At 40.7% G+C, this 22,265-nt stretch overlaps 1 protein-coding gene across 2 annotated transcripts in view; it reads left to right on the top strand.

Moving 5' to 3' along the window:
• top3a (DNA topoisomerase III alpha) overlaps positions 1-22,265 on the top strand; it is a 40,966-nt gene that overhangs the window by 15,445 nt on the left and 3,256 nt on the right. For both annotated transcript variants that reach the window (XM_060840714.1, XM_060840712.1), the window contains 12 exons: positions 949-1,119; positions 1,658-1,758; positions 8,354-8,428; positions 10,569-10,651; positions 11,285-11,492; positions 12,254-12,439; positions 12,989-13,118; positions 14,611-14,724; positions 18,581-18,746; positions 19,542-19,685; positions 20,976-21,098; positions 21,186-21,844. In XM_060840714.1, coding sequence (XP_060696697.1) covers positions 949-1,119; positions 1,658-1,758; positions 8,354-8,428; positions 10,569-10,651; positions 11,285-11,492; positions 12,254-12,439; positions 12,989-13,118; positions 14,611-14,724; positions 18,581-18,746; positions 19,542-19,685; positions 20,976-21,098; positions 21,186-21,844 — 2,160 coding nt within the window. The remainder of the gene's footprint in view (positions 1-948; positions 1,120-1,657; positions 1,759-8,353; positions 8,429-10,568; positions 10,652-11,284; positions 11,493-12,253; positions 12,440-12,988; positions 13,119-14,610; positions 14,725-18,580; positions 18,747-19,541; positions 19,686-20,975; positions 21,099-21,185; positions 21,845-22,265) is intronic.

The raw sequence follows: 22,265 nt of genomic DNA, 5'->3' as shown, positions 1-22,265 counted from the left end.
CTCCCTGGGTCCCATCCCTTCACCTAAATCTTCCCGAGCAGCTCTAGCAAATCTCCTTGCCAGTTTATTAGTCCCCTCCCAATTTAGGTGCAATCCGTCCTTCTTGTACAGGTCATTTCTACCCCAAAACAGTTTCCAATGATCCAAAAATGTGAATCCTTCTCCCGTACACCAGCTCCTCCGCCATGCATTCATCTGTTCTATCCTCCTAATCCTGCCCTCACTAGCTCGTACAACCAGGAGTAATCCAGATATTCCTAGTCTCAAGGACCTCTTTTTTAAATTCCTGCCTAACTCTGTAATCTCCCTTCAGGATCTCAACCTTTTCCCTTCCAATGTATACAATGACCTCCTGCTGGCCCCTCTCCCTCTTGAGAACAACTGCACCCTGTCTTAGACATCCTTGATCCTGGCACCAGGGAAGCAACACACAATTCTCTTTTTTCGCTGCTGGTCACCGAACTATCTGTCTGTACCTCGGACTAGAGAATCCTCTAACATGATCGATCGCTTGGAACCCGACAAAGGCCTACATATCAATTTTGTTTGTTTGCCATGTTTTTTTTCCTTGTGAAAATAACTAGTAAGCGGCGCCTCACAGTAACATTCCTTCCCCACCGCCACCGTTCCCCAATCCTTAAATACCTCGTTCTTAACTTAATCAGCAGTTTGTGTGTAGACACATAATTTGTTTTGCTGGTGTTAAGTATTAAATATTGAATTATAATCTGGAGAACTCTCTTGTCCCCTTTTGCATTTACAGAGTTTCTTCACAATGCAGTGCATTCAGTGTTATACGGAGTTATCAGCATAGATTGTGCGTGTCAGCCCCTAGCATGAGGTTCGAATTAGTAATTCAGTCACGAATGATGCAAGATGATGATAGTGCATTTTGAAATTGATTTTGCTGTGCTGCTTGGACTGATTTGTGTAATTTTGTTGGTATAGGCGCCTCATTCACCCGGTTTCAGACCTTAAGACTACAAAAAATATTCCCAAATGTGCTATCAAATCAGCTGATCAGCTATGGTAGCTGTCAGTTTCCCACTCTGGGTTTTGTGGTTGAGCGTTTCAAAGCGATCCAGGCTTTTATTCAAGAAACATTCTATAAAATCAAAGGTATGCTATAGCTGTTGATGTTTCTGAACCATAGCGGAAGTGCATGTCAGCCTCTTAGTAGTTATCGAGTGACAATGTTATCAAGCTTGACTCCTGTCTGCTTACATAGTTGATTAATAATTCATGCTCACAGTAAAAAGTGATAATTTGAAGATGAAGTATGTGAAGATGAAGTATGTGGCTTTAGGGAAGATTCAATATTGTAGATTCCTATGAATACAATGCTTTGCATTACGTATTAAAGGGATACTATTAAGTATTAGTGCTGTAAATTAATTGGCAGTCAGATATTTCAATAGGTTAAATATAAACATCTGCAAAGGAAATGTTAAGCAATAAGAAATGTGAAAATTACAGTATCCAGATTTGAAAAGGGTGGGTTTACTGGGTAAACACCTTTGGTGGCAGGTTCATTTTTACCGATTTTGCTTATTTTTCTGCGTCACTAATGGGCTGGTGATCACGTTTTAGGTTAGTTTTGTGAACTGTTTTTTCATACCAAATGTGCCAAATATTATCAGCAGTTTTTATGTCTCAGTCACCCATGAAACGGAAGATGGCTGTGTAGAATTTAACTGGAAAAGACATCGTCTCTTCAACCACACGGCATGCCTTGTACTTTACCAGATTTGCATGGAGGTGAGCACGTGTTCCATTCTGATGAACCTGAATCCCCAAAATATTTGGAAGTAGAAGGAGAATATAAAGTAGATTTAAAAATTAATGGAAAGTTATGCGTTATATTTCACTGTTGTTTGAAATGGTTTATGGTGTCCCATGCGTTACTGTTCTGGAACTACTTCCCAGTCATTATTTTCTTTAAGAATTTGGATACAAGGGAGAGGTAGTGGCACCTGTGGTCATGTTACTTGGCTAGTAATCCAGTACCCTAGGCTAAAGTTCTGGGGACTTAGACTTAAATCCTGCCATTACAGGAGGTGAAATTTGAATTCAGTTTTTAAAATGTCTGGAATTAAAAACTACCTGATGGTGACTACGTAACACTCAATTGTTGTAAAAATCCATCTAGTTCACTATTGTCCATTAGGGTAGGAAATCTGCTGTCTTTATCTGGTGGGCTTATTTTCAGTTCCAGATCTACAGTGATGTGGTTGACTCTGAATTTTTAACCACTAATGCCCACATCCCAAAAAAAAAACAAATGGGTCCAAAGGCATGCAGATAATACAAACGTGGGTATCATTAACTCTTTAGAAGAACAAAGAAACTGCAAAGGGATATTAGTCATAAGGCAGAAAATCTAAAAATTGTTAAGTGGACTTTGATGTGCAAGAAGTCTGATTTTGATCTTGAGAATGCTAGTTCCTATAATTCTACCTAAGTAGAATAGGTTCACAATATTATTGACAGCTAGGGGTTGATGCATCTATGGAGTAAAATACAGGAAATAATATGTAAAATACTGGAAACAGCAGTTCAGGAGACATCTGGAGGAACAAGAAAATTTCATGTTTTCAAGTTTATATGAACGATTTGGATGTGAGCAGAAGAGGTATAGTTAGAAAGTTTGCAGATGACATCAAAATTGGAGGTGTAGTGGATAGCGAAGAAGGTTACCTCAGATTACAGTGGGATCTTGATCAGATAGGCAGATGGGCCAATGGGCTGAGAAGTGGCAGATGGAGTTTAATTCAGATAAATGCGAGGTGCTGCATTTAGGATAGTGAAGAAGGTGTTTGGTATGCTTTCCTTTATCAATCAGAGTATTGGGTGCAGGAGTTGGGAGGTCATATTGCGGCTGTACAGAACATTGGTTAGGCCACTGTTGGAATACTGTGTGCAGTTCTGTTCTTCCTATCGGAAAGATGTTGTGAAACTTGAAAGGGTTCAGAAAAGATTTACAAGGATGTTGCCAGGATTGGAGGATTTCAGCTATAAGGAGAGGCTAAACAGTCTGGGCTATTTTACCTGGAACGTCGGAGGCTGAGGGGTGACCTGAGAGAGGTTTATAAAATCATGCGGGGCATGGATAGGATAAATAGACAAAGTCTTTTCCCTGGGAGTCCAGAACTAGAGGGCATAAGTTTAGGGTGAGAGGGGAAAGATATAAAAGAAACCGAAGAGGCAGCTGTTTCAGTCAGAAAGGGAATAGAATGAGGGGCCAGAGCAATTGGTGGAGGCTAGTACAATTGCAACATTTGAAAGGCATTTGGATGGGTATATGAATAGGAAGGGTTTGGAGGGATAGGGGCCGGGTGCTGGCAGGTGGGACTAGATTGGGTTAGGATATCTGGTTGGCATGGTGGGGTTGGACCGAAAGGTCTGTCTCCGTGCTGTATATCTCTATGACTCTAAGTTGATGACCTTCCATCAAACTGGAAACCAAAGTAATTCTAATTTTATAATGGACCGCTTTTGCTGCAATGCCAACTGTAGAGGGCGCACTTTGGCATCTCCACAATGCAGCATTCTCCTGAAACTTTGCTTGTGCATAACTATAAACCTAGGTTTCTGCTTCATTCCAAGGAATGGGATCTTTTTGACACAGCAAAAGTTATTGTGTGTAAATATTTTTATACGTTTTACATACACAAGTTAACTAAATAAATTTCTATTTTCAAGCTACTTGAAATTTTTGATGTCTTTTATTCGTCCTTCTCTCATTTTCAGAGGCCAGGAACAAAGTTTATTAGTCTTTTGTATCAGCTCCAGTTTCAAGCTGTGATCCCTTGCACAAAATCTCAGTACTTCTATTGATCTGAAATTTAAATCTTTAAAGATGTTTAATAAACTAATAAGTTAATTGGGCAGCACAGTGGCCTAGTTGTTAGCACTGCTGCCTCACAGCACCAGTGTCCCAGGTTTGATTCCAGCCTCGGGTGACTGTCTGTGTGGAGTTTGCACGTTCTCCCCATGTCTGCGTGGGCTTCCTCCGGGTGCTCCAGTTTCCCCCCACAGTCCAAAGATGTGCAAGTCAGGTGAATTGGTCATGCTAAATTGCCCTAGTGTTAGGGGCATTAGTCGGAGGGGAAATGGGTCTGGGTGCGTTACTCTTTGGAGGGTCAGTGTGGATTTATTGGGCCAAAGGGCCTGCTTCCACACTGTAGGGAATCGGAAAAAAATTTTGCCAAATGTAGTTTACTGTCACTCGGCCTGTCTTTGTGGATTCTTTCACTGGCCTGCTCGCAGTGAACAAAGTGACAAGCTGAAAGGGGTTTTGTGAATCAAACATGGATGCACAACAAAGATGTCAGTGCCACCGTTGTTTGAGTGTATTGGTTGGCCACACTTGCATACATAAGTTTTGAGTGTAAGTTCAATATGTGTTTTTTTTTTCAAGAAATGTTGACATTGCTGCAAAGCCTGCACTTGCTGCCCAATGTGAATTACACTTTAATGGAATGACTTTCAGAGGGCAAATAAGAGCCTATGCAGGTCAGGTGTTCCATGTAAGCTAGACTAGTAAGGATGGCAGATTTTCATTCCTGAAGGGCAGGAGTGAACCAGGTGGGTTTTTTACATCACTGAGATTAGCTTTATAAATCCCAGATTTATTGGTTGGATTGGGATCCTTATCCCCAGACCATTAGCATGTGCATCTGGATTACTGTACAGTGACATTACCACAACATCATCATCTCTGAGAAGCTTATATTAACCTTAATTAAACTTCATTGTGAAGTATTGGGCTCCACTCTGCTAGCCTACTCAAATGATTTGAGATTTATAGTCATAGAGATTTACAGCACGGAAACAGACCCATTGGTCCAACTCATTCATGCTAGCTATCCCAACCCAATCTAGTCCCACCAGCCAGCACCCGACCCATATTCCTCCAAATGCTTCCTATTCATATACCTATGCAGATGCCTTTTAAATGTTGCAATTGCAGTAGCCTCCACCACTTCCTCTGGCAGCTCATTCTATACATGTACTATCTGCGTGAAACAGTTGCCCCTTCAGTTTCTTTTATATCTTTGCGCTCTCACCCTAAACCTATGTCTTCTAGATCTGGATTCCCCCACCGCAGGGAAAAGATTTTGTCTGTTTATCCTATCCAAGCCCCTCATGATTTTATAAACCTCTCTAAGGTCACCACTCGGGCTCCGACGCTCGAGGCAAAAACAGTCCCAGCCTACTCAACCTCTTCCTATAGCTGAAATCCTCCAACCCTGGCAACATCCTTGTAAATCTTTTCTGAACCCTTTCAAGTTTCACAACGTCTTTCCGATAGGAAGGAGACCAGAATTGCACGCAGTATTTCAACAGTGGCCTAACCAATGTCCTGTACGGCCGCAACACGACCTCCCAACTCCTGTCTCAATGCTGACCAATAAAGGAAAGCATACCAAATGCCTTCTTCACTATCCTATCTAACTGTGACTCCAATTTCAAGGAGCTATGAACCTGCACTCCAAGGTCTCTTTGTTCAGCAACACTCCCTAGCACCTTAACATTAAGTGTATAAGTCCTGCTATAATATGCTTTTACAAAATGCAGCACCTCGCATTTATCTAAAATAAACTGCCATTCCTCAGCCCATTGGCCCATCTGATCAAGATCCTGTTGTAATCCGAGGTAACCTTCGCTTTCCACTACACCTCCAATTTTGGTGTCATCTGCAAACTTACTAACTATACCTCTTATACTCACATCCAAATCATTTATATAAATAATGAAAAGTAGTGGACCCAGCACCGATCCTCATGGCACTCCACTGGTTACAGGCATCCAGTCTGAAAAGCAACCCTCCACCACCAACCTCTCTCTTCTATCTTTGAGTCAGTTCTGTATCAAAATGACTAGTTCTCCCTGTTTTCTATGAGATCTAACCATGCTAACCAGTCTCCCATGGGGAACCTTGTCGAGCGCCGTACTGAAGTCCACATAGATCATGTCCACCACTTTGCCCTTATCAATTCTCTTTGTAACTTGTTCAGAAAGCTCAATCAAGTTTGCGAGATATGATTTCCCATGCACAAAGCCATGTTGACTAGCCCTAATCAGTCCAAATACATGTACACCCTATCCCTCAGGATTCCCTCCAACAACTTGCCCAACACCAATGTCAGGCTCACTGGTCTGTAGTTCCCTGGCTTTTCCTTACCACCTTTCTTAAATAATGGCACCATGTTAGTCAACCTCTAGTCTTCCGGCACCTCATCTGTGATTATCGATGATACAAATATCTCAGCAAAGGGCCCAGCAATCACTTCCCTAGCTTTTAGGGTACATCTGATCAGATCCTGGTGATTTATCCACTTTTATGCATTTCAAGACATCCAGCACTTCCTCTTCAGTAATATGGACACCGTTCAAGATGTCACCATCTATTTTCCTACATTCCATCTCTCCCATGTCCTTTTCCACAATAAACATTGACGCAAAATACTCGTTTAGTACCTGCCCCCATCTGCGACTCCACACAAAGGCCACCTTGCTGATCTTTGAGGGGTCCTATTCTCTCCATAGTTACCTTTTTGTCCTTAATGTATTTGTAAAAATTCTTTCGATTCTCCTTACTTCTATTTGCCAAAGCTATCTCGTGTCCCCTTTTTGCCCTCCTGATTTCCCTCTTAAGTATATTCCTCTTGCCTTGATACTCTCCTAAGGATTCATTTGATCTCGGCTGTCGATATCTGGCCTGTGCTTTCTTCTTTTTCTGAACCAAGCCCTCAATTTCTTTAGTCATCCAGCGTTCGCTACCCATACCAGCCTTTCCTTTCACCCTAACAAGGATATATTGTTGCTGGACTCTTTATCTCATTTCTGAAGGCTTTCCATTTTCCAGCCATCCTTTTACCTGCAAACATCTGCTCCCAATCAGCTTTTGAAAGTTCTTGCCCAATACCGTCAAAATTAGCCATCCTCCAATTTAGAACTTCAACTTTAAGATCTGGTCTAAGCTCTTCCATCACTATTTTAAAACTAATAGAATTATGGTCGCTGGCCCCAAAGTGTTCCTCCACTGACACCTCAATCACCTGCCCTGCCTTATTTCCCAAGAGTAGGTCAAGTTTTGCACCTTCTCTAGTAGGTACATCCACATACTGGATCAGACAATTTTCTTGGACACACTTAACAAATTCCTCTCCATCCAAGCCCTAAACACTGTGGCAGTCCCAGTCGATGTTTGGAAATCCCTGACTATAACCACCCTATTATTCTTACAGATAACGGAGATCTCCTTTCAGATTTGTTTCTCAATTTCCCTCTGACTATTAGGAGGTCTGTAATACAATCCCAATAAGGTGATCATTCCTTTCTTATTTCTCAGTTCCACCCAAATAACGTCCCTAGATGTATTTCCGGGAATATCCTCCCTCAGTACAGCTGTAATGCTATCCCTTATCAAAACGTCACTCCCCCCTCCTGTCTTGCCTCCCTTTCTGTCCTTCCTGTAGCATTTTTATCCTAGAACATTAAGCTGCCAGTCCTGTCCATCCCTGAGCCATGTTTCTGTAATTGTTATGCCATGCCCTGAGTTCACCTACCTTCCCTGTTAGGCCTGTTGCATTGAAATAAATGCAGTTTAGCTTAACAGTCTTCGCTTGTTCTCTGCCTTGTCACTGCCTGCCTTGACCGTTTGGCTCGCTTCTTTTCTCAACTGTACCAGTCTCAGATTGAAATCTGTCCTCACTATCTCTCGGTGTCCAAATCCCCCACTTTACTAGTTTAAATCTTCCAAAGCAGCTCTACTGAAGAGATAGTATAGTGAAGATTTATTTGAATGCTGCCAAAATTAAATTTTTTATTAGAATGATGCAGTTACTATGGAAGTACTTAAAATTCTGAAGGTACGGGACAGTTTAGATAGAAATATGTTGCTTCCAGGCGTTGAATTGCCTAGAATGAGAAACTGCAGGTATAAGATTGACTATAAGCCAGTTGAAAGAACAGAAGAGAAGTACAGCTGTGAGGCCATGAGATTTACAGGGTGGGTTGAGGCAGAAACTCTGAATAATTTGGATAGGTGCATGAAGGAAAACTGCATAATTGCAAATGGGAACTGTCTGGATAAATCCAAACTTGGAGTGAAACAGATTTGTGTGGTTGAGGTTGTGGCACTTGTACGCTTACTCTGGGGTGCAAGAATGGCAGGGCTGAGAGTGGTACCCTGGTTAACGAATAGGATTTCACTCTCCGCCTCTTAGCTGTTTGCATGAAATGTTATTCTAGTAAATGCAGATATTGATAATTAACTCTTCAGTTTTGTAAAGCATTAGTATGTTTTTTTAACACTGTCTTGATGTTATTTGTTTGCTGATCACAGGATCCAGTTGCGACTGTAATTGATGTCTTTACTAAACCAAAGAGCAAATGGAGGCCTTTACCCCTTGACACTGTGGTGTGTATTTCAAAGTTGCACAAGTTTTAGACAAATTGCTGCCTTGGTTTTCAGCTTTTTAAAAAAGACATGAAGTGGACCTATATCAAAATATAGCTGTAACATGCTGCTGTGTGAGTTTCCAATGTGTTCATTTCTGGTTTTAATTTGTCCATGCTGAATGCTTACATTCTGTTCTTTATAATACAATGCAAACTGCTACTTTAGTTCAAGGGATTTATGCAGTGACATAGAAACGATGAAAGTTCAACCTTCAATCCCTGTTCTTGGCTGAGTAAGCTGATCTCCACTAGGTCAGTATACTGGTCTTGCTGTTCAAAGGGAGAGATGAACTCGGACTTCTGATCACTGTCTAGGGACCTTCAGTCGAAGTGGTAGGATGTTTGGCAAGATTTGGAGACAACATCTAACCAACCAACCAATTCCCCGCCTCTTGTAAAGCGTGGAAAAGACACTAAAAGATTTAATGGTGGACATGCAATGGCAAGTATTTAAATAAGTACTACATATATTACAAGAGAAAAACACTTCTCTAAGGCATAAAAGCCGAATGGGAAAAGTGAATCAACCTTGGCAAACAAAAGCTGTTCAGCGCCAAGGAGTGGCGGATGGAGTTTAATTTAGATAAATGCAAGGTAGTGTACTTTGGAAAGATGGCCAAAGGCAGAACTTAATGGTAGGTCCCTGGGGAGTGTTATCGAACAGAGAGACAGTGTTCAGGTATTTAGTTCTTTGAAAGTGGTGTCACAGACTGAGTGGTGGAAAATGAATTTGGTATACTTGCCTTCGTTGGTCAGACCATTGAGTATCTGAATTGGGACGTCATGTTGCAGCTGCACAGGACGCTAGTGAAGCTACATTTGATGTACTGTGTACTGTTTTTGGACACCCTGTTATACAAAGGATATTATTAAATTGGAGAGGGTGCAGAAAAGTTTTAAAAGCATGTTGCTAGGACTGGAGGATTTCAGTTAGAAGGAGAGGCTGAATAGGCTGGGACTTGTTTTTCTGGAGTGTAGGAGGCTGAGAGGTGCCCTTCTAGAGGTTTATAAAATCATGAAGGGCATAGATAAGGTGAATAGCAAAGATCTTTTCCCTAGTATTGGGGAGTTCAAAACTAGAGGGCATATTTTAAGGTGAGGAAAGGTTTGCTAGGTTGATCCTGGGTATGGAGGGGTTTTCTCATGAGAGGCTGAGCAGTTTGAGCTTGTGTTCATTGGAGTTTAGGAGAATGAAACGATTAAAACGTCACTTGTTGGAATATAGAAAATTCTTCAGGGACTTGACAGAGTAGTTTGGCGGGGTGGTTGTTTCCCCTTGTGAGGGTCTATGATCAGAGGGCATGATCTCAAAGTCCACTTAAAACAGGCATGTGGAGGAATTTCTTTTTTGTGAGTGGTGAATCTGTGAAATTCTTGACTGCGGAGAGCTATCACGGCTAGATCAATAAGTATATTCAAGATTGAGAGATTTTTAATCCGTGAAGGAATCCAGGGTTCTGGGGAAAAGGCAGGAAAGTGCAGTTAAAGATCATCAGATCAGCCATGATCTTATGAGATGGTAGAGTAGACCCAATGGACCAAATTATCTATACCTCCAACATCTTCAGTCTTATAGTATCCGAAAAATTAAATAATGGCTTTGAATTGAATTTGAATGAGCTTGATTGTTATGTGTACTCAAATAAATACAGTGAAAAGTTTATAAATAACGACTTACAGCACCATTGTGGGTGTAAAGTACTAGATACAGCTTCTTTACTAATAAGATTAGTTACACAGCACTGTCTTAGGTCAAAGAAATTAAGAAAAAAAGTAACATTGGTCAGAAAAACAAGAAGCAAAGTTAAGAAGACAAACAACACATAGTTGCCATGATTGTAAAGACTGGCACAACACAATATAGGCAGAAATTGTGTGTTTTAAAACATCGATTGTGTGCATCTTCTTCATCTCCTTTTAAATGTATCTTCAGTTAACTTTGCTAGTCCTTCTACTCTTAATGCTTCACCATTATCATTGCTGCTATGAAACATTTGGTGGCCCTTAACTACATTAAGGTCAAATGCAGGATTGGTTGTTCTTGAATGGCCTCAGTAATTTGAATTTTTAAAAAGTACATATTCTCTTTTACAAAACAGGAATTGGAGAAATTGGTTTCAAGAAAACTGAAAATCAATGCAAAGGAGACAATGAGGATAGCAGAGAAGCTCTATACACAAGGGTGAGGCTTGGTGTTCTGTTGCATGCGAGCTGTTTTCAGCATATATATTTTTCTGTATAAGAAATTATGAAACCTTTATAAGGTATTAGGGAACCTCGTGCATTCTCAATTCTATTCTCAATCCCTTGCGTAAGCCTTGTTATACACTTCACCCAACCTTTTGAAGATCTTTGAATTGTTTCTTACATTGTCTTTGGTAATATTTTCTCATTCTAGAGAAAATATTAGAAGCTTGGTATCTGCTTCTGCTGAAACACTTTAAGCCACTCATTGTGTTGAATCTGCTGTATAAATATGAATTTTGTGAGTATTTTCATGAGATATGGGAAGGGAGACTGAATTTTATGTTCATGGACTTTATATTTACTTCTGCTGAGAGCTACCAAGGTGTGAATGGTGGGTGAAGACTAGGTCAGGTTTAGCTTTGCTGTCCTTACCAGTATAATTATATTGTTTTCAGAGACTTCCTGATCAGATTCATGCTAAAAATGAATGGTTTGGATGAGATACGAAGGATTGCTGCCAATCTATCTTTGACACAAAAGGCTTTAAAGTTTGACAATTCTTGTGATCCAGAAGACCTCGCTCAGTTTGCAAGTACATTACACTACTCCTCATTTCTGTCTTGTGCAGATACATCAGCTACCCTCGCACTGAAACCAACATCTTCCCCAAAGATCTGAACCTTTCTGTATTGGTGCAACAGCAAACCATGGACCCACACTGGGGGGCGTTTGCTCAGGGAATTTTGGACAGAGGTGGGCCAACACCGCGAAATGGAAACAAGTCAGACCAGGCCCATCCACCTATCCATCCGACTAAATACACTAACAATCTGCAGGTAATTACACTGTTTTGTAATTTGCACTATTAACAATGCACATTTCATCTATTCTTTTAACCGATGAAGCCAGTTTGGAAAATCTTTTTTGCAAGTAACTATAAATGGTGAAAACTTCAATTTTTTTGGAGGTTTGAGGTGGAAAATTGTGAGAGGTATTCCCAAATTTTGCTCACACTACTGAGTCAATAGCAGTGTGACTACTTCTATAGAGAGAGATTACAGGTGGAATGTAATTACATACTATTCAGAAACACAGGCAATAGACAGCATTAGTATTGCCAATTTGGAAAATGGAACTCTTTCTTTCAGGGTGGAGAATCACCTGCTAAATGAGCCAGTGATTGAATAGCAACCCATGGAGTAGGTCGAGGCAAACTGTGACCTGTGAGGTTGGCAGAGGACTGAACTGTGGCCCTGGAGTGCAAGGAAGGCTGAGCTGTGGCTGTGGCATTGGGAAGGGTTAGCTGTGGCCCATAGGGTGGAGGATGGGTTGAGCTGCAGCAAATAGAGTAGGAGAAGTGCTAAGCTATAGCTTGTGGGCTGAACGGGCATAAATGGCTCAACTGGTACCTGTAAGGTTGTGGGAGGACTGAGCTGTGAGACATCCGGGGCCAGGGAGGAGCAGTTCTAAAATTGACAAAAGCTGTGATCTTTACTTTCAATGATTCAAATTTAAGATCAATTACATTTTGAATATCATGACTAAATCATTTCTTTTCACATATTTAGATCTTATAAATATTTCTCTTTATTTTTAGGGAACCGAGCAACGTATTTATGAGTTTATTGTGCGTCATTTTCTGGCATGCTGCTCCCAGGATGCACAGGGACAGGAAACCACAGTCGAGATAGACATTGCAGGAGAGCTCTTTGCTGGTCATGGTTTAATGATTATTGCACGGAATTATCTGGAGGTTTATCCATATGACAAATGGAACACTAAGGTATTATGTGTAAACCAAAGTTAAAATCATTATCCTCTTGTTTTCCTGCCCCAATCTGATCTCAGCAAGACTGGTTTATTGTATAGCGGGTTGGGGTAAATAGCTATAATTTCATTAGAAACCGGATCAAACTTATAAAACTTGGTTAACCAATTGAGCAAATCAGTAGCAAGAGTTAAATTATTTGCAGAGATTGCAATTAGCTTCCAAATTGCTGGATTTGGGTGGTGTTTCTGCTGCTGCTCTCGTTAGACATTTTGTAATGTTCAGCTCATAAATCTGTTGGACCTCGTATAGGTCGTGACTCAGTATGCCAATTGGTGACAGGACTGTATCTAACTTAGAATTTGTTTGCTGTAAAAAAAAACTACAGAACCCACTCAAGGCTCACCCACAGAGGGAGAGAAGGGTAGGTGAAAAAAGTAATCAAAGCCTGGAATGATCTCAGAGTTTATCCTGATCCTCAGTCAAAGGATATCAGGATGATTGGGAAAAATAAATAACTGTTCAGGAGTTTGTGTTTTTAAACTGATGAGATCTTTGTTCCAGGTTATGCCTGTGTATGAGAGAGGCAAGAAGTTCCAACCCACCACTATTGAGATGGTTGATGGAGAGACAAGTCCACCTCAGTTGCTAACTGAAGCTGATCTTATTGCTCTAATGGAAAAGCATGGCATAGGTTAGTCTGAAGCCCAAGATTCCTTTTGTTAAGTTGCCTCCCATTGCTTTTTGGCTGAAGGCACTATATGGTGTGATACCAAATCATGTTAACACAAATCTTGGATTTGATGCGTAGTCTTTTCATAATTAGAGAATAGTCACAATAGGGAGGGACTGTTAAGTAATTTCTGCTTCCAGTCGCTCCTGCTGGGATTGGTTTGTGTAGACATCTGGTGAGGACACTTTTCAGGGTTTGACTGCGACACTTATCTCACCATTAATGTTTAATTTTTTTTCCCCTATTTTTCTAGAATGGGTTTTGGTTTAATTGTGTTAAATGCTGTAAAGTTTGATTCCATTCACAAAGGTCAAATCCAGAGAGTGGTATAAGCCATGTGCAGGGATCAGAAATTCCAAATGCTTTTGTCACTTTAGGTGCGTCCTCTCGTTCCTAATTCACGCTGTTGAGCACATTTTAGAGTTGTTAACCCATTCGTGCCAGAAGTATGTTTATTTAGAGTGTCAACAGGGACCTCAGCTGAACAAGTCCAACCAAAGGGGTTTTGCAGTTGAGGTGGTAACTAATCCAAAATAACAGATCTGAAGTCAGAAGTCAACCTTTCCCTCTTTATTTCTAGAATCATAGTCTTTGGCTGACTTACGATTGTACTGACCTGGGAATACATTTGATCTGTATGTAATAGACTAGTGCGAGTCAGTTTACAGATTGCTAATTTGTAAACTAAGTTTGGTCCACAAAAGAGAACTCTTTTCTAATGTCTGAGGAGGCATACAAAATGGAGGCAGCATGGTGGTTCAGTGGTTCGCATTGCTGCCTCACTGCACCAGGGTCCCAGGTTCGATTCTGGCCTTGGGCGACTGTTTGTGTGGAGTTTGCACATGCTCCCCGTGTCTGCGTGGGTTTTCTCTGGGTGCTCCGGTTTCCCCTCTCAGTCCAAAGATGTGCAGGTCAGGTGAATTGGCCATGCTAAATTGTCCATAATGTTAGGTGCATTAGTCAAAGGGAAATGGATCTAGATAGGTTACTCTTCAGAGGATCGGCGTAGACTTGTTGGGCCAAAGGGCCTGTTTGCACACTGTAGGGAATCTAATCTAAGCTAATCTAATATTTTATACTGACCACTTATTTATGCATTTTGTGCAAATTAAACAAATCTGTTGGAGAATGGTTGGCCTATGCTATGACTGATTTTCAGTTTGCCTTCTGAAAAAAGAGGAGAGTGCATGTGGTTAGTGTCAGCACATGTAAGGTAAAGGTTGTTACAGTTACTGTGTTTTTTAAAATTAATTATTGAGCCATAAAGTTGCACTTTGGTTCATAAAGATCATGGGATCTACTTGCAAGATGACCCAACATTGAAGCAACAAAATATCCAATTCAGACTCATTGTGGTGTTCTATTCTGAAAAGATGTTTGTTGTCACAGACTGTGTTCAAGCATTGTGCATTTGTTTCAATTGCCAGTGGTATGTATATTTGTTTCCTTTCAGGAACTGATGCTACTCATGCAGAACATATTGAAACTATCAAATCCCGAATGTACGTGGGCTTGACAGCTGATCAGAGATTCCTCCCAGGAGAATTAGGCATGGGCCTCGTAGAAGGTAGCACAAAGTTCTAAAAATAAGCAGTTTAATTAATGGAGCATTTTTATTTTCTGAATTCATTTTTTTCAATGCTTCTTAAGTTTTAAATTAACTATAAATCTACTTTCTTCACTCTGTAACCTCTAACCAGATTACCTATTGTGATGTTCGCTCACATGTATCATTTGCTTGGTAGCATACTACTTCAGTATTGATTGGAAAAAGGGACATGTTGAAGCTTTTTGTCTTGTACTTATTAGGGCAGAATCTCAGGAATACTAAAAGGGAACAATAATATATCCTGATTGTTTGGCAAGTGGACTACACCAAGTTGTGATAAATAAATAAAGCTCCAAGTGAGCTAGGCAGCCTGATTGTTAATGTTACATTGGTTGTTAGTGTAAGCTGCATATATTCATATGCTGTGGACAAGTGTGGCGCTGGAAAAGCACAGCAGGGCAGGCAGCATCTGATAGCAGGAGAATCCTGCTCCTTGCTTGCTGCCTGACCTGCTGTGCTTTTCCAGCGCCACACTTGTCGACGCTGATCTCCAGCATCTGCAGTCCTCACTTTATCATATGCAGACCTCTGTTGTTTGCAAACCAAAAAAAAGTATACATTGTGCCTTTTTGAACTAAACATAAGCCTTGGAGACAACTGTTCCCTGGTGCATTCCCCACCGCAATACCCAAACCAATCCTAGGTGAGTTGCCTGGTGTGAATTTAACCACAGGTTTGGGGACTAACTGTTATTTGATATGTTATCGATGATCTTCACTAATCAGAGTGTAATAGAATCCACTTGTAGCCATTTTGATATATGTATATAAGACAAGAAACTTGATTGGTTCAGGTTGACTTTGCATGTGCTACACAGTGTTGTGATCTTATCAAAACCGACATCACATTTGGCAATAAAGTTGTGATTGTGGGTGTTGCTAGCCAAACAAATTTGGATTATATAAGCTTGCCACAAGCCAGTAGAGAAATTGAGTTTTGTTTTCCTGAGAATTAGTTTTAAAAATCCAGTTTTTGTGGAAAGGTTGTTTGTACATATAGGTAGAATGGTCTTCAAAAGGTGGCTGCTGTACAATGTGTTAGGACTGGAAAAGTACAGTGGTGATTGAAGTCTTTCAATGCATATGTGGACTGTCTTGAGATGTTTTTCACTGCTAATAATATCCAGGATGTTTCTGATAATCCAGTTGTTAATCAGGCAGTGGGTGAAAGGAACAAGGTGACAGTCTGACTGAAGCAGGCCCAGAAGAATCTGAAATGCACAAGTATTTGCTTGAACCTTCTAAACGAAATGACCAACAGCTGCCAGACATTTTGAGTGAACTTGAGCAGCAGTCAAGCCACTAGAGATTGCAGAAGGCTTATCATTTTGGAAGATGGATCAGTTATCCAATGAGAGATTAGAGAGTTTGTCATGGCTTTGAAAAGCTCCCCATTCATCATAATTTTGAAGAATTTCAGGAGAGTATCAGAGGACCGATTTTGTGTGTGGTTTAAGAAGTGAAGCATTCACAATAGATTGCTGACATTGCCAAACTGAACTTTCAACATAGCTCAGTAAACAGCATTTTGTATGAAAATGGTGGAACATAAGTTAACAATAGCTAGTCACTTGTTGAAGTACCTAAGCTGAAGCTGAGTAAGCTTAAGGTGACAACAAATGAAGTTACAAAGTCCTGTTATTTGTGCTTCGGCCAACATTGGAAACAGTATTGTCCACTTGTGAAAGCAGAATGCTACAGCTGCAAGAAGTAGTGCCATCTCGCCAAGGCAGGTTGAGAGAGGTACATAGAGAAAACACTAACAGAAAGAAATGATGGTCACTGTAAATGGCTGTTGAACAGCAGCAATTTAATACTGGATCAGATGAGATACAAACAATAAAAAGCATCAGGATGCCCAATGAAAAATTCACAGAATCTCATAATTCAAGTATCATTGGATGGAGTTGCAGACCAGTTGAGCTTCATTCATTGTAATTTCTGAATTGAAATTCTGAAAAGCTAGAGTCAGCAAAAGTTGGAGAAATCATGCAAAGAATTAAGAAGCTGGGGAGAGTGGAAATCCCAGTAAAGGGAAGAGTGGTGGCTCCAGTCCCTTGCAAGAGAAAGTAGTCCTTGTGAAATTATCATTGTGATGATTCAAAGGAAAGGGACTGGCTAACAATGCTGAAGTTAAACTGGAATGTGATTTTCACAAACTCCCAATATGACTTCATGATTTTCAAGTATTCAATGAATTTGGTCACCCAGTTCCAGGATATAAATCCAATATAAAGTAGAGGGACACCAGATTAGTTTACTGCAGACCTTGTTCAGTATCCTATGCTCAGGGAGAAAGTAAAGCAATTGCTGAAAAGGCTGGAAACAGGAAATATTAATATAGAAGTTGAAAAGGGTTATTCCCATACTAATTTTACCAAAGGCAAATGGTTCTGTAAGATTATGTGGGGGTTAAACGTAGCTATAAGTTGGGTGCTAGAATGTAATCCACCCAATATTTTGCCAAAATTTAAGGATTTGACCATTGATGTAGGAGCAGAAGTTTGCTATTCAGCCCATCGAGTCTGCTCTGCCAGTTAATGAAATAATGGCTGATCTGATAATCCTAAACTCTACTTTTCACGTCTTTTCCCCATAACCCTTAATTTCCTTACTGATATAAAAAATCGTGTTTGCTGACATCCACAGCTGTGTGCACTTATGCATGTGGACTAATCCAGAAATGTGTATGCACTTGGTGTTAGGCACAACACCATCACATATTGTGCATTCACATTGAAGTTTACATGGTTTTGAAATGGGGCTCAGTGGCATAGAGTTTCAAGGTGGGGAGAATGAGTGGGGCGAAAAGAGAATCTAAGGGTGGTGAAAGAGTTGACGAGGAGAAGGGAATCTGGATGGAGGGAGAATGAGGTGGAGGGGAACAGGGAATTTGGATGGGTGGGGGGCAAGAGTGAATTGGCGGGGTGAAGGAAGAGACCCCTCTCTCCCAGGTCTCTTTCCCACCCTGCGCCCTGTCTCCGTGGTCTCCTCCAACCCATTTTGGTTCCAATGTATTAATGCATTGGTAGCCTCTATGAACTTTCTATATGTCAGAGTAAACTAATGTATTTTGAATTGACTCTCTACTTGCTACATTTTGTTTCAGTCTGTCCTGAAAGATCTTAAGCTTTCATACAGAATCCATTTGCAACTAATCAGCACTCTCTTCTAATGCAGTACAAATTATTCTTCTCTTTGAAATTTGATATTCTTGTGTTTCTGTTCTGATGAATGCAAGGTAAACATTTTTGACAATGTCTATTTTCACCACACTAAAATGAATTAGTCAATTAAACTGTATAAATAATAATTGAGTGAGAGAAGAGGAAACAGGTCAACTTTTTTTCATGTTACAAGAGGTGCCCTCACCAGTTTAGAACTAAACCCACTAACAAATACAACAACAATGCCACACAGATGCAGGGATGTGAGAATATGGAACTCACTGTCCCACTGCCTGGGATGAGGAAAATTACTGCCATAATAAAGAAAATTTTGTAGTGACTGTTACCTGCGATGATAGGGGGATTAGGGAGAAAAATCTCTTTAAGCTTTCTGTGTGTAAGCTTGAGAGGTAAGGAAAATGTTAAGTCCCAAATCAGGCCACCTGCACTTGCAAACCTATCTATCTTTCCATCCCCATGTAATGGGTGCTGGGATTTGACCTCTGCTGTTCCAGTTGGAGGACCAGTGGTATAAGCTCATATATGCAGATATTTCAGCTTAATCATGCACAGTAATGCAGATATTTTTATCTTATTGTATCAAGCTGTAAGTGTCTGGAGTGTTGACTGTTTGTGCTTCTGCTGCAGGGTACGATTCCATGGGATATGAGATGTCAAAGCCAGATTTACGAGCTGAGCTTGAGGCAGATCTGAAGCTGGTTTGCGAGGGCAAGAAGGATAAGTTCAATGTGCTTCATCAACAAGTTCAGAAATATAAGCAGGTGTTCATTGAGGCTGTGACAAAGGCAAAAAAGTAAGTATATTTCAGTTACTCATTCTTGGGAAGTGGTTGATATTAGCATGACTGTCATTCATTTATCTGCACCTTTATTTAATTCATTTGTGATATGGGCATCACTGGCTAGGTTGACACTTATTGCCTGTAGTTAATTGCTTAAAGGCCAGTTAAAAGTCAGTCAAATTTCTGTGGGTCTGAAGTCACATATAGGCCAGACTGAGTGAGGATGGCAGATTTCCTTCCCTGAAGTGCATTAGTGACCCAAATGGAATTTTATGACAATTGACTGGTTATATGGTCACTCTTATGTAAGCTCTTAATTTCAGATTTCTATGAATTCATATTTCACCATTTTCCATTGTGGGATTCAAATCCATGTCCCCTGACCATTGGTGTGGGGTTCTGGATTCCTAGCCCAGGAACCTTACCACAACAGCACTACCTAGTTGTTCTGTAACCTTTAGGTTCAACTGTTTGTTGCTTGGCTACTTTGGAGCAGTTAAGAGTTGACAAGTTGATGCCATGTATAGGCCCAGACCAGAAAAGGATGACAAGTTACCTACCTTAAGAGATGCTAGAGAACTAGTTTATTACATGATAGATTTAGTGTCAGCTAGACTGAGATGATTTTTTTTTTCAAGTTCTAATCACTGAATTAATTTCTCACCTGCCCAGATAGAACTTGTACTTGAATTGATCAAGTTGTTGGTCCTGGCTTCTGAGGACAGTACAAACTTTTGGAGCATTTTATTTTGAGCTACGTTACACTGAAGTAAAAACACTTAACTACTTAGTGACATGTTTTGTTAGGCTGGATGAGGCTCTATCCCATTACTTCGGGGAGGTGACTGAAGTGACACAGTCTGAGGAGTTCCTGATGGAAATTTCAGAACCTGTTCGAAAATGTCCTCAGTGTGGGAGAGATATGGTTCTCAAACCAAAGAAAGGTGGAGGGTAAGTATGTCATTTTGCACAGGAACAGGAGAAGGCCAATAAGCCTCTAGAGGCTGTTCTGCCAAGAAGTTAGATTATTGCCAAGCTGTACCTTAACTCCATTAGCCTGTCTTTGCTGCACGTCTCTTGATGCTCTTACCCATCAAAAATTCTTCTCTCCCCCCAATTCCACTTGCTTCTTGTTACTATAGTGCCCTGCTGCTGATATTAGCTGACATTGTCTCTCCAGTCAAATGTTTACTCACTTTTAGCCTAATTAGCTAGCAGTATATGCAATATGGTATATTCCAATGAATTCACCACCTGTTTAAGAAAGAAAAATCAAGGAATTAAAATTCTCTTATTTGGATTGCCACAGTCTATCGTAAGATTAAAATGCCTCGCATTTGCACAATGCTGTGGCATTAATTCTTTGTTCTATTCCCACTGTCATCTATTCCTTCTGTTTTCAATCTGTTGTACCAGAGAAAGTAGTCATGCAGCTAATTCTTTCATGCTGTTCAGTATAACCAATTACATTGGCAAAACCAGTCAAATCCCCATCAGTGTATGAATCTACCCTGGTATACAGGACTGCGCATTTCCACTGTGAAACATTCCTATTGTGTTTATTTATGGGTGGCACGGTGGCACAGTGGTTAGCACTGCTGCCTCACAGCGCTAGAGACCTGGGTTCAGTTCCCGCCTCAGGCGACTGACTGTGTGGAGTTTGCACGTTCTCCCCGTGTCTGCGTGGGTTTCCTCCGGGTGCTCCGGTTTCCTCCCACAGTCCAAAGATGTGCGGGTCAGGTGAATTGGCCATGCTAAATTGCCCGTAGTGTTAGGTAAGGGGTAAATGTAGGGGTATGAGTGGGTTGCGCTTCGGCGGGTCGGTGTGGACTTGTTGGGCCGCAGGGCCTGTTTCCACACTGTAAGTAATCTAATCTAAAAGTAATCTAATCTATGGGCTCAAATCAATTAATACCTCTACTTGCAATTCGTTTTACAAATTTCTCTGCACTTCTCTGTTAACATGCAATTAAGCTTTGGTCACTGGTAGAAAAACTTTCTTGTGTGACTTGGCCCCACATTTTGTGTGTTGCTCCCATTAAAATTCATGGGATGTTTTAAAGGCAGAATATGTTATTACTCTGCTGCCAGGATGGACCAAAATTATTTTTAAAATTCCTTTTTCCATTTATGGAGGTAGTTAACCAGATTTTTTGGGTCATCCTTTCTTGCCTTTGTGATGTTGGCAATTAGTTGCACAAGTGTTATTGTGCAACTGTGTTTCATTCTTGTTCACTACAGGTATTACCTTTCATGTACGGGGTACCCAAATTGCAAGTCTGCAGTCTGGTTTCCTGATTCTGTTCTGGGGGTCAGCAGAGATGAGAGCATATGTCCCACGTGTAAACCACACCCTATTCACAGGTAAGAACTATAGCAGCAAAATGTAAACCCAACAACTGTTCTTATTTTGAAAAAAACATAAACATTTCATTTATTCTAAACTTCTAGGTTAAAGTTAAAGTTTAAACGAGGTAGTGTGCCTCCGCTGGTCCCCTTGGAATTTGTTGGTTGTATTGGAGGATGTGATGAAATGCTGAGAGAGATCTTGGACCTGAGGTATTTACGGGGAGCATCACAATCAAACAATCAAATTATCAACCACGTACCACAGAGAAGGTCAGAGAACAGATCGTTCCGGGATCACAGGAGCACCCAGTCAAAACCTCAGGAAGTGGTTTTCAAGCCAATGTCCAGGGTTGTCCCTTCAAATGTGGGATCTGACGATAATGTAGTTGTGTGCAATTGTGGCCAGAATGCACTTCTACTGACTGTTCGGAAAGAGGGACCGAACCAGGGGAGGAGGTTTTATAAATGTAATGTTGGCAGTTGCAACTTTTTCCTGTGGGCTGACCAGGATGCAAGTGACTCAGGTTGTGGAGGATCAGTTGGTAGAGGGAGTACAGCCTCTAGTGCAGGGAGCTTTCGTCAAGCTGGGAGCAACGGAGCTTCAAGTGGAAGAGAAGCAATGTGCACTTGCAATCAGCTAGCAGTGACACGCACAGTGCAGAAAGATGGACCTAACAAGGGTCGGACATTTCACACCTGTGCCAAACCCAGAGACCAGCAGTGTGGCTTCTTCCAATGGGCTGATGAGAATGTTCCACCAGGTATGTGACTACAGTTAAGTCTCATTCTAAATTTTGTCATTGATAACCCGTCCACTGCAGATCAAGTTGCAACTCGATAATTTTCAGGGATCCAATGGTGTAGGATATAATTTATGATTTAATGTGGATAATGTTTTTACATGAGGAAAACATTGAGTTGTTTGGAGGTGTAAAAGATTTATAAATCTCGAGTAAATAAGATTTTGTCTTAGTGCTGACGTGCTAATCCCTGGCTATTGGTTTGGCCAAGAAGAACTGAGAATACTAAATGAAGCCACCCATTAGATACCTAGAAACAATTGTTTAGCTTGCAGTGAATGGAGTGAATTACTACTGCTTCCTGCAATGATTTTACATCACTCACAGGAGACATCATTCAGTGTGTTTAAAGTTTCTAGTTTAATGTGTTATTTCTGATTAT

This window comes from Hemiscyllium ocellatum, chromosome 20 (assembly GCF_020745735.1).
Source record: "Hemiscyllium ocellatum isolate sHemOce1 chromosome 20, sHemOce1.pat.X.cur, whole genome shotgun sequence".
In the NCBI taxonomy this organism is placed as follows: Eukaryota; Metazoa; Chordata; class Chondrichthyes; order Orectolobiformes; family Hemiscylliidae; genus Hemiscyllium; species Hemiscyllium ocellatum.
Note: the sequence above shows the minus strand (reverse complement) of the source record. Positions and strands in the feature narration are given on the sequence as shown.